Genomic DNA, 13,215 nt, shown 5'->3' on the forward strand with positions numbered 1-13,215 from the left:
ATATTCTTTTCCCCTCTCTCCCCCTCGCCCTCCCCGCACATGACCCAGTTCATCATGGTCATGTCCTCTCTGGACTCTCCCAGATGTCCCTGTCGCTGCCGCCTATGTCTCTCTCTCTCTCTCTCTCTCTCTCTCTCTCTCTCTCTCTCTCTCTCTCTCTCTCTCTCTCTCTCTCTCGGCTTTTTCGAGACAGGGTTTCTCTGTAGCTTTGGAACCTGTCCTGGACCTCTGCCTGCTTCTGCCTCCCAAGTGCTGGGATCAGAGGTGTGTGCCACCATGGCCCGGTTTATGCTCTCCCTTTTACCTACAATAAACTTTTCCCTCCACCACACCTAGGAGCAGCCATGTCCTTTCTTTTCCTTTTGATTTCTTTTTTTCATCCATTCATGAGCCTGTGGGGACATTTCATATTCAAGCCACAACAGGATTGTTAAGAATTAGCCAGAGCTGAAACAGGAGTACACATGCTCTCAGCTACACAGGAGACAAACAAGAGAACCGTTGAGCCCAGGAGTTTCAGACCAGCCTGAGCAACATAGCAAGACCTCATCTTAAAAAAAAAAAAAAAAAAAAAGAAGAAGAAGAAGAAGAAGAATTAAAACATTGTTTAAAAGAATTAGCCTGATAAGGTTAAAATCTGGACTGAAAACATCCATGTGAAATGGCTGTTCTTGATGGCTGGAGAGAGGGGACCGAGGGGGACCGAGCCCCATGTTGTTCTCAGGACAGGACAAGCTCATGGAGGTCTGCAGACGCTGCTCAGTGGTCTGAACTTAGGGCTAGAAGGAGTGGGAAGGCACTTGTGTCCACAGGAGTTCCCAGTTTCCCTACGGTTTTAGAACTTGACATCACCAGAAGACCACGCTCTAGAAACCCCTTGAGTCCACTTCCTGAAAAACAGCCCGAAAGCACTTCTGTCTCTTCCCTGTGCTTGAAAACCTTTATCCACACTGCTCCGGCTCAGACCAGTTCACACACCATCGGCCAGTTTCGACCAGCCTCTACCAGTTTCCGCTTGATGCATGTAAACAGTCTTCTGCAGCATGGTGGTGCACGCGTGTGATCTCAGCTACGGGGGAGGCCAACCAGCTGGGGCCATGCTGGAGACCCTGGAGAGAGAAGGGTGGGGGGAGAAGGAGGGGCAGGGAAGGGAGAGAAGAAATCCTTGCAGGATTCTAGTGGGCCATCCCAGAGGCATCTGCAGGCACCGGTCAGCAAAGACCCACCGAGGACTGTCATCAAAATATGAGACCATGAAGGAATAAATATTCTTTTAAAAGACTAAGAAGTCCCTCCACATCATCGCCGCCTTTTCTTTTCTTTAAACGTTTTATTTATGTGTCTATCTATTTATTTTGGAGACGTGGTCTCACTATGTATCCCTGGCTGTACTGGAACTCACTATTTAAACAGGCTGGCCTCTGGGCTGAGAAAGACCCTGGCTCTAAATAAATAATTAAATGTCTGTCCCACTTCACAATAAGATTTTTTCTTTTAAAAAGAGATTTATTTATTTTACATGTATAAATTTTTTGCCTGTATTGTATTTACTACACTGTGTGCATGCATGCCCAGAAGAGGGCGCCAGCTCCTCTGGGGCTAGAGTTAATGGATGGTTGTGAGCCACCTTATAGGTGCTGAAATTTGGGTCCTCTGTAAGAGCAGACAGTGCTTTTAACCACTGAGCCATCCATCCAGCCCTTCCATTCCATAATAATATTTTTTTGTTCTACTTTGCTTTCTGATTTTATTTAATGAATATGTATTTTTTAATTAAAATACACACACATTCACACCTTGTCATTGAAAAACAGGCCAACAACAATCTATGCAGAACCTATGAAAAAATAAGGACATTTTCTCCCATTCTTCCGAAACGGGTTCTGCTGGGAGCCTTCCAGTGGACAGTGAGTGACCAGCAGCCAGCAATGACTCCTTTGAGCTGGCCCTAAGAGTACAACAGGAGAATAGTGTCTCGTTGATTGATAATCCTGATTTTGCTACCTACTTTACTTCTTTTGAGAATGCCTTACTGTGCCTGCTTCCTCTTCCAGCGGAGCGGAAACCCCCGCTCTTCAACATGAACGCCATGAGCGCCCTCTACCACATCGCCCAGAATGACTCCCCCACGCTACAGTCCAGGGAATGGTAAGACATCTCCAAGAAACTCGCTGTGGGTATCTGACATGCTCATTAAACTATATTTTATAGATCTGCCTTAAAATACCATTGCATTCTTCCATCACAGCAATAGGAAGAATGGATGCCCCACAAACAGTGTACCTTTGTACACACACACACACACACACACACACACACACACACACACACACACAGACATGCCCCCCACCTCCCTCCCACACCTCATCGCTCAGGTCCTGCTCATCACATCTCATCTGTAGTTTTTAGCAGCTGTGAGATGCCCTGGCTGGTGTCATTGTTTGTCTCCGTGTCTATCCGAACGGGCTGGGACAGAACACGTTACCCTCTATTCAGAAGATGTGTTGTTGTTGGCCGAAAACCATGACATGTTTGTAACTGCTGAGGCCACAAGAGTTACAGGGAATGAGCCATCTAACCAGAGTGGACCCAAAGAAGTCTCCAAGAGAGGACTTAGTTTCATTCAGAAAGTGTGTTTCCAGGTTCCCTGTCCCGATGGGCTTTCGTTTTTATTCCTTAGAGGTTATGGGTGGCAGAGGGGTTAGCAGAGTGGTAATGAAGAATGCAGACTGGGCGTTAGAAATGGTGTTACCTTTGAGGGGGGGAATGCATATTAAACTATTACACATAAGGATAGTGTTTTTATTTTCTGATCTATTTTGTGATTTGACCTAGCCTTGCTTATGTGTATAACTGCATTGACTAGCTTGGGACTGTGTCCACCTCATTATCCAAAAGAATTAATTTTCAATGCCATAACTTGAAAATGGTCCAGGTCTCCTGATATTTCAAAATGCCTTATGAAAAGGAATCTCCTGGCTGGGAGATGGCCCAGTCAGCAAAGTCTTGCTGTGCATGCAAGAGGGTATCAGTTCTGTCTCCAGAACCAGTGCAAAAGCTGGACCCCGAAATTCCAGTGTGGGGAGATGGAGAGGGAGGAATGTCTGGGGCTCACTGCCCAGCCAGTCTAACCAAATCAGTGAGCCCCAGGTTCAGGGAGAGACCCTGCCTCAAACAACTAAGGTGGCGAGTGACTGTGAGAGACACTTGATGTCAGCCTGTGGCCTCTACACACACACACACACACACACACACACACACACATGCACACACACACACACACACACACACACACGCACATGCACACACACACACACACACACACACACACACACACACACACAGTCTCCCAACTTCCAAGTGTTCTCTCCCATGCACTTTGCCTTCTGTATGCTGGGTCCCTCGGCCCCCTCACTGCTCTCCTTGATGTGTTCACTCACACAGGACCGACTCCTTCAGGAGATTCGTTGATTACTGCTTACACAAGATACCTCAGGAAAGACCAGCCGCGGTGGAACTGTTACGGGTAAATTTTTCCAGTTTCCATCTGGGGAGGGGCCATGAAGTCTGGCCACGGGGCAAAGAGTTACTCCATGGCTGAGCACTGTGATACACTGGCGTATGGCGTGCTCCCTGGTTACAACCCTAGGATGGAAATAGGCATAAAAATGGCAAGGTTGTCAGGATCCATGTCCTTCCTGCTGTCTCCCACCCCACCCCTGTGGGCAGTGTTTTCCTCCCCACCCTTCTGAGTTGCCTGAGTCCAGTCAGTTTCTCCTCCCTGCTCTTCCTGCCATTCAGGGTTTTTCTGACTGAACTCGAGTGAGCTCTCACGATGATCTGCCAACAACACCAATGCCCACTCTGCCAATCTCAGGTTGGTGACAAATCCAGGCAGTGAAGATGTAGGGTGACAGTCTAAAACCAGATACTCGGGTCATACAGATGAACTGCAAGAGTGTCACATAACTATACTCAAGAGGCCATGATAGCATGCTTGTGATCTCACCACATGCCCAGGCTGATCTTGTGATCCTCCTGCCTCCACGTCCCCAGCATTGGTTTTACAGGAACATCACACCCAGCTCTGGAGGTAGAGGCAAGAGCATCAGTAGTTCAGGCCAGCCTTGGCTGCATGAGAGCCTATTTCCATCAGCACAGAAAGTTTCCATTCTGTGATATTTTCCTTTTCCTTTTCTTTGACTTCTGACCTTTTTTAAAAATGAATATGCATTGGTTTGATTTGAACCTCACAGTCCTGAGCCTCTCTTTGCTTGTGTGTGTTGATTTTATGTGATGATGCTGTGGTCCATCAACAGGCGTGTAGTGGATGGGAATTCACCATGGTGTAAACATTTCCTGCCTGGCATAGGATAATGCAGACCTCTACCCTTTTATATGTGTGTGTTTATTAGTCCTGTTGCTTGCTCATTTCCTCCTGAGAATGGATCCTCTTCTGAGCAGTTTTGTTTGTTGGTTTGTTTATGAGGAAAAACCCAGAAGGGTTGTATTCCTCCAATGTGTCAGGCCTAAAACAGGGGCCACTGCGGGCCTGGAGAGATGGCTCAGCAGGTCACAGTGCTGGCTGTTCTTGTAGAGGACCTGGGGTCAGTTCCCACCATCCACACGACGGCTCACAACCATCTGTGGCTCCAGTTCCAGGGGATCCAGTGCCCCCTTGTGGCCTCGGCAGGCGCTGCACACAAATGTAGCTGACTGCGTAGGGCAGGCAAACACCCCCCCCCCCCCACACACACACACAAAATAAGTTGTAAAAGTTCACGCATATGAAATAAAAATGAATACATTTTTGGCTGGGGAGATGACCCTGTGGTAAGAGCACTTAAGCATCAGGACCTGAGTTCTGATCCCAGCACTCACATGAAAAGCAGGGCAAGGGCTACATGAACCTGTAGCCTCAGTGTTGTTGGGGGCAGAGACAGGAAGGACACTAATGCTTCCGGCCACCGGCCTAGTTCCGTGTTTAGTGAGAGACGCTGCCTCAAAGGAATAATACAGGGAGTGGTACAACAAGACACCCAACATCGTCCACTAACCTCCACACCTGTGCTCACAGGCACACACACACACACACACACACACACACACACACACACACACACACACACATTGACACACAAAATAATGTTTTCCCAGTACTGGGGAATTTTGTGTGACACTACTCCTGTGAAGACACGAACAGCAGTCTGCTCACTGCAGATTAGGATCTGAGGACAGACCAAAGTCCAACGTGGTGAACTGTGAGTTTTGCTGGGCTACAGGAATATGGGTGAGGGGCTACTGACAGGAGCAGAAGTGACTGAAAAACTGCTGCATCACCAAAGCCCACCCCAGCACAGGTGACAGTTCACAAAAGCTGGACATCTAGAGCACACTGCACAGCGTGCAGGCAACTCAGCAGGCTAGAGAGTACCCTTTCCAGGTATCTCAGCTGGTGTGAGAGTGACTCTCAGCAGTCCTTCCTGTTTATATATGCTTCGGGAGGGAAAGTCTAATGAATCTGGTCAGTTTTAGGGACTTCCTGAAGCTTTTGAGTTGTTTCCTTCCTGAGCTTAAGGAGCTTCCCTGTAGGATGGAGTGTTTCATCTCTGCATAGAACACGCAGCTGTTCTACCTTTCTGTAAACAAGCTTGGAAGGCTTTAATCTAGGAGGAAACAGCTACACAAAGAGTATTGATCCCAGGGCCTGATGCATGCTGGGAAAGTGGCCAGCTATGCATGCTTGGAAGTGGGAGCTTTGCACTCACTCCCAGCCTCTACCTCCTTACACCCTGCCCTGCAGTGAGCATCGACAGGCATGACAGCCCTCAGGAAGGAAAAGGTGGATCTTAGGTTGGAATGCATACCGCCAGATCGCCCTGGAGTTTACAGCCTCACAGACCAAGTGTGAGCATCTGAATTGCACAGCTTAGAGTGATTTTAAAAAAAAAAAAAATGTTTCTGGTTGTGGTTTGGGTGTTTTTGTCTTTTTTTTTTCTGAATTTTTTTACAGTATCTTTTTCAACTTCATTGGGGTTGTTTTCATTTGCTTTGGAGGTCTTGGGCCGTGCTGGAGGTCAAAGCTAGGGCCTCACCCCTGTAAGGCCAGCACTGTGCCAACAGAGCTGCGCGCACACACACACACACACACACACACACACACACACACACACACACACACACGCACCCGCCCCTCTGACTATAGTTTTAAGTTTTTTTTCTCATCACTTGGAGAAGTCTTTTCCCTAAGCTGCAATGCTGTTTGTCTCCTGGTCTGGGGCCTCTCTGTGAGCTCTGCCAGTTGTCTGTCCGCTGTTGATCTTCCCCCTCACTCATGTATAGTGAACCTTGCAGACATCTTTCTTACTTTTGCTTTAGCATTCTTTTGTAAATTACAATGTTTTTAATTGAAATGAAGGTAATTCCATCACTTTCACATATCCTCCCGGTTTCCTTCCCTCCAACCCCTCTCGTGTTCCCCAATCTCAAGTTGATAGCCTTTTTTTATTCTTATCACACATGCACACACACACACACACACGCACACACACACGCGCACGTGTGTGTGCGTGTGTGTGTGTGTGTGTGTGTGTGTGTGTGTGTGTGTATGTATGTGTGTGCACAAATATATAAAAACACACCCCGCTGAGTCCATTTTTGTTGGTGGTGTAGTTTCCAGGCTGATCATTCTGCATTAGACCACCACTAATGGGCTCATCCCTGGGAGAGTCTAATTCTCCTTTCCCAGCAGTCAGCTGTTGGCCTGTAGTTCTTTGTCCAGGGGTGAGACCCCATTAAATCTGTCTCTCTTCCATGGTCGCATGTCCATCGCTATTGCCATTGTTCTGGTCATGTTTGTGCAGCCTTTTCCAGGAGGGATTGATTCACAGCCGACTTCGCGATTCTGACTCTCACAATCTTCCCACCCCCTCCTCCATGGTATTCCCTGAGCCATGGATGCAGGAGCTATGATGTGGATGTGGATGTTGGGGCTGGGCTTCCCATATCTATTGACGTCTGCATGTGTCCAGTCGTGCTTTTCTGTGGTGGTCTCCATTTATAGTTAAGAGAGGCTTCTCTGATGAAGGATGGTAGCCACACTTATCTGGGGGTATAAAGATAAGCTTTAAAATGTGGTAAGGAGTTAGGCTGGTCAGGTAAAGTGTCAGCAGCAGATTCTGTTCTAAGGTCGATGGCTTCGTCAGCCTCAGGACTATGGCCAGGTTTCTAGCGCCAGGCATGATGTCCCTCCTTTGAGTCCACTTAGACAACTGTCGGTTGCCACTGACATGTGAGCACCACTTCTTACACCATAAAGGTGTAATACCCTGCCACGCTGGTAATTGTCATGGTTCGTAAGTGTTATAGCTGGGTAGGACTGTTTAATTGTTTCCCTCCCTTGGTAGCTTACACAGTAATTTCTGGAGCCACAGGAGCTAGGACACAGGAAAGAGACAATCAGGTCAGTTCCAGCTCAAATCACATGATTCCTGTGTCCTGAGTGTGTGGTTTCTTCGGCAATAGAGGTCTACCCCAACCCTTGATAGACAACCTAGGGCTACACGTATAATCTATATTGTTTTGGATATCACTTAGACTGCCCTGACCAACCATTACAAAGAAGGTTTCTTGTGCCTGGACTGGGACCTTTGTTGGTCCCTACATCGACTTTAAGAATCAGCAGGCATTTCTATCTACTAACAACAGACAGGCTGAGAAAGAGGGCATGGGTACACTTCTCTTTTGTGAATTCGAGGCCAGCCTGGGCTACCAAGTGAGTTCCAGGAAAGGCGAAAAGCTACACAGAGAAACCCTGTCTCAAAAAACAAACAAAAAAAAAAAAAAATCAAAACAAAAAAAGAGCACTGGCCGCTCTTCCAAAGGACGCAGGTTGATCCCCAGCATCCACATGGTGGCTCACAACTGTCTGTGACTCAGTCCCCTACACATAAAATAAAGAAAAAAAAAAGAAAGAAAACTTCAAATCTCTGAAAAAAGAGATTAAGAAAGACACTGGAAAAATGGAAAGACTTCCCATGTTCATGGGTTGGTAGAATATTGTGAAGATGACCATCCTATCAAAATGATGTACAGATTCAATGAAATCCCAATCAAAGTACCTAAACATTCTCCACAGAAATAGGAAAAAAAATCCTAAAATTCAGATGGAACCAGAAAAGACCACTGATAGCCAAAGCAGTCCTGAGCAAAAGTAAAAATCCTGGCAGGACTGCTATTCGAGAGGCCTTCAGCCTCCTCTGTACCGAAGACTGCCTTGCATGAATTTTGAAAAGGCACGAGGTAAGAGTCTCACTTTTTCCTCCAGCTGGCTATCTACGTATTCCTGAATATTTTTCAATAACCCTTCTTTTCCTCATATTTTCTTTCTGACATTAAAATGTCACTTTTGCATTGACTAAATATAGAACTAAGGCAAAAATTATCGAAATGTTTAAAAACCGCAATGTGACATGATAAACACTGGCGAAATAAACAAAGGCAACCGGAGAAAACTAGGGCCAGGAAATTACCTGTGTATTAATTTTCCTATTTTTCAGATTCAAATATAGAGTTTTGATGCAGGTGACCCACTCTCTTAAGCCTTGTATGATATCTTCTCTTCATTTTTTGAGAAGTCTTGTTGCATTGACGTATTTATTTAGAGAGAGCATATGTGTGCACACGAGCATGTGTGTCCCGCACAAATGTCACCTGCTCTCCGTTCCCCTTCCACTGTGCGTGTCCCAGCTGTCACACTCAGGTCACCATCAGTCTTGGCGGCAATCACCTGTACCCACTGAGCCGACTCGCCAGCCCTCTCCTTAATTTAATTAAATTTATTTACTTATTGATTTATTTACTTAATGAGGATCGCATTTGTACCCAGATTGTTTCGTATTTTTTTAATTTTTGAAATTAAAATATAATTACATAACTTTCCCTCTTCCCTCCTTCCAGCCTTCCCACGTCCCTTCCCATGTGCCCCCCACCCCACCCCACCCAACTTCCAGGGCTTTCTCTCAAATTCATGGCTCTCCTTTATTTTATTCTTTTTCTCCTTAATTTTAAAGGGGGGTTTAGGAATAGATAACGCTGGCAATGAAAAAAAATTATAACTAAAATGAAGCAATTATTTTATTTCACTCTCTTCTAATTCTGTTAAATTCAAGTACATCTTTAGCTTTGTAGATTATACTTAAATTAGAATCTATGATATGGTTCCAATTTGAAATTTTTTTATTAAAAGTCTTTGTTCTGGGGTGGGGGGGAATTGTTAAGACCTAAGTTGACATCCTATAATTTTACAATATTTTCTTGTGGATGATGGAAATTGGAATTCGCTTATTTTCCTTTAAGCATTTTTTTCTATATTATTTGAGTAGTTAAACATTGTAAAGAACAATAAAATTATTATTTTGTTGTTGTTTGACACAAGGTCTCAATATATAGCTTTGCCTGGCCAGGGACTCACTCTGTAGACCAGGCTGGCCTTAAACTCACAGAGCTCTTCCTGCCTCTGCCTCCCAAGCGCTAGGATTACAAGCATGAGCCACCCCTGGTTTACAGATTATTCTCTTAAAGGAGTCTGGGCCTTTTGATTGCAGGGGTGCGGAGAGCAACAGGGGTGTGGGGGTGCAGGCAAGGAATATGAGCACAACACAGGTGTGGCAGCGGCAGGGCCAGGGCCAACCGTCCTCTTGAGTGCTCTGTGCACTGGCTAGGAGGACGAGAAGGAAGGACTGGGTCTGGAATAAAAGCAGGAACCCAGTACAGCAGGCTTTCGCCAGTAGACAGAGAGATGTACTTAGGCGCTGAGTACTTAGGCGTTGAGTACTTCCACGTTTCAGAAGGTGTACACAGGAGAGGGCTGAGTCCTCTCCTAGTGTGAGGTCTAAAGTAATGTGTGACTCAGCAATGTCACTCTGAGCCCCAGCTCCTCTGTCCGCTTTCTCCACAGCTCATGGCCTCCATCTTCTTAGGTAGAAAATGACTGCCACAACTCCAGGACTCCATCCTTATTCCAGAACAGGAAGGACACAGGGCTAAAGACAAAACACCTTTTTTTTTTTTTTCCCCTTACACATCTTCCTTTTGTTCTACAAAAGAAACCTCAGAGGCTTCTGCCTGTGTGTGCTGGACTGCTGCTTGCCACCAATAGCAGCTGGGGTGGGGTGCAGGTCCTCGGAGACCCTGGTCCTTTGCTTCTACCTGTCCAGCTTTCTAATGGAGGGCAGCCTCGCAGGAACTCTGACCTCTGGTGGACTGCACAGCTGCCATGTTTTTTATATAAATTGTATGACCAGTGGGCAAGCCATACAGTCTTCTTCATGATGTGTCTAAAGGAAAGAGAAGGCAAAATATGCACAAGTCTGTTTTCCAAAAGCTGGTGAGAGGTAGAAGACGAGGCGAATTGTGGCGGGGATAGACCTCGTCCCACCTCAGCTTTAGAAGGGACAAATCTATCTTTGTTACTTAAGGTTCTTGTCATTAGTTTTTGTTTTTTAAAGATTTTTATTTATTTATTATGTATACATCATGTATGACTGCAGAACAGAAGAGGGCACCAGATCTCATTACAGATGGTTGTGAGCCACCATGTGGTTGCTGGGAATCGAACTCAGGACCTCTGGAAGAACAGTCAGTGAGTGCTCTTAACCTCTGAGCCATCTCTCCAGCCCCGTCATTAGTTTTTTAAAGATTTTATTTGTTTTATGTGTTTGACGGGTGCCTCCATGTATGTATGTGCGCTGTGTGCATGCAGTGCCCACAGAGGTCAGAGGAGGGCATTAGATCCCTGGAACTGGAGTCACAGACAGTTGTGGACCACCATGTGGGTGCTGGGAACTGAACTCAGGTCCTCTACAGCATACTTCCAGTCACTAAGACGTCGCTACAGCCCTAAGTTCTAGTGGTTTTTATTATATTTTATTTATGATAAAGTAAATCTTAGGGAATAACATCACCCCAGAGCAAAGGGAATGCTTATTAACTGATGTGACTATTGTGGAAATCAGTGTGCCATTTCCCCAGAAAATAAGAAACAACTATAACAACAAAGGACTGTATCTGATCCAACATTCCCTCCTCCAGGTTCACATCTAAAAGAAATGGAATTCATTATCTTGTAAAAAGATGTCTGCTTCCCATAATTACTATCGCACTACCCATAGCAGCCAAGGTGTGGAAACAATCCCACATGTCCATCAGTGGGATAAAAGATAAGGGAAGCTGTGATACACACACACACACACACACACACACACACACACACACACACAGGAACACAAACACAATACCATCGTTTTCAGCCTGGGAATAGGAGTTCCCAGCCAGACATGGTACCACACGCCTGTAAGCTCAACACTTAGGAGGTGGAGGCAGGAGATCAGAGGGCTACGTCGTGAGTTCAAGGCCAGCCTGGGCCACATAAGACCCTGTCTCAATTAAAGGAGGAGAGAAGAGGGGAGAGAGAGAGAGAGAGAGAACCTATGATATGTGACGACATGGCTGAATCTAGACAGCATTGTACAAGTCAGAGAAACCAGACATACAAAGAAAGGCCCCAAACAGCCTTGCATACATGTAGAACTGACACACTTTTTTACAAATCAAAGACACAGGAAACAAGTAGAAAGATGGTTTCAGGGGTGGAAATGAGAATTAGGGCTGATGAGAGGTCTCATTGGGAAAGGGGCTTGTCACCAAGACTGAAGACCTGAGTTCAATTCCCACGAGAGACCCGACTCCAGCAGGTTGTCCTCTGACCTGGACACACATGTGTGTATGCACATACAAATGACTATGTAGAAGAGAATTGGGGAGGGTATTGGGCCCAGTGTTTTACTTCTGCAGTATACTGAGTAGTGAGACCTAAGGTCTGACCTGAAAACTGTACGTCATGGAAATTTTGAAGGCAGTGGGTTTTAAGCACCTTTGCTACAGACACGAGAATGGGAAATGATGGTATAGTAACTGCCTTCTGTTACTTCGCAATTTGTACCAAAGCATCACATTGTGTACCATAAATATATATAATTAAAAAGAGAAAGTCTTTTTAGACAAGGTCTCATGATGTATCTCTGGCTGGCCTGAAACTCACTGTGTAGACCAGGCTGGCCTCAAATGCAGAGACAGAGATCCCCTCACCTCTGCCTCCTAGTGCTGGCATTAAAAATTGTGCACTACTGCCCTGCTTAACAAAACAAAAACAAACAAAAAAGAAACCTGTGGAGACTCCCGGGCCAAGTCTGCAAAGAGGAGCTTGGGATAGAATGTAGAAGCATTGTTATCTCTTTGTAAGGGGGAGTCCTCTTGAGGGACACCAGCCTCAAGATCACGTTTATTTCTAAGGTCCCTGAACCTGTTCCCTCTTCCCTGGCTGCTTCTGTGTATCCATCACTCATAAAGAAGGCTTACTTATCATCTGTGTTTTCCTCCCCTGTCAATCAGCACGACTTCATTCGGAGGGAGCGGCCACCACGGGTCCTCATTGACCTCATACAGAGGACAAAAGATGCTGTCCGAGAGTTGGACAACCTGCAATACAGAAAAATGAAGAAGATCCTCTTCCAGGAGACTCGGAACGGACCCTTGAATGAGTCCCAGGAAGAAGAAGAAGTAGGTGCCCCTGATTTCAGCTTCCCGAGTTGGTACAGGGAAAACATTTTGGAGGATGGGAACAGAATGGGTGCTCTCTCCCCTAAGAAACACTCAGGGTAACAGAGACATAAGTACAGCAACTCTTGCTTAAGGTAGACTGTGAAAAGTGCTGGGGGTCCAGCCCCAGTAGGGGGGGCGGGGCACAGTGCTGGGTAGGAGTGAGGGTGTAGTGGGATGGAATAGACATTCATGAGTGGGCACAGCACAAATTTTTAAATATATTTTTATTTGAGAATTTCACACATGCATACAGAGCCTTTCAGTCACATCCAGCCCCTGTTCCCCCTCTAGCTCCTTCAGGACCTTCCCACCTACCCTGTCTTAGTCAGGGTGTATGTTGCTGGGAAGAGACACCATGACCCTGGCAACTCTTTTTTTTTTTTTTTTTTTTTTTTTGGTTTTTCGAGACAGGGTTTCTCTGTGTAGCTTTGCGCCTTTCCTGGAACTCGCTTTGGAGACCAGGCTGGCCTCGAACTCACAGAGATCCGCCTGGCTCTGCCTCCCGAGTGCTGGGATTAAAGGCGTGCGCCACCACCGCCCGGCGGCAACTCTTAT

General features: G+C 46.1%; 1 protein-coding gene across 2 annotated transcripts in view; it reads left to right on the forward strand.

The window, feature by feature from the left end:
• Positions 1 to 13,215, forward strand: part of Taok3 (TAO kinase 3) — a 175,779-nt gene that overhangs the window by 112,394 nt on the left and 50,170 nt on the right. For both annotated transcript variants that reach the window (XM_052755161.1, XM_052755162.1), the window contains 3 exons: positions 2,055 to 2,148; positions 3,445 to 3,526; positions 12,451 to 12,618. In XM_052755161.1, coding sequence (XP_052611121.1) covers positions 2,055 to 2,148; positions 3,445 to 3,526; positions 12,451 to 12,618 — 344 coding nt within the window. The remainder of the gene's footprint in view (positions 1 to 2,054; positions 2,149 to 3,444; positions 3,527 to 12,450; positions 12,619 to 13,215) is intronic.

This window comes from Peromyscus californicus, unplaced genomic scaffold (genome assembly GCF_007827085.1).
Source record: "Peromyscus californicus insignis strain IS unplaced genomic scaffold, ASM782708v3 Scaffold_2__1_contigs__length_46816999, whole genome shotgun sequence".
Classification (NCBI taxonomy): Eukaryota; Metazoa; Chordata; class Mammalia; order Rodentia; family Cricetidae; genus Peromyscus; species Peromyscus californicus.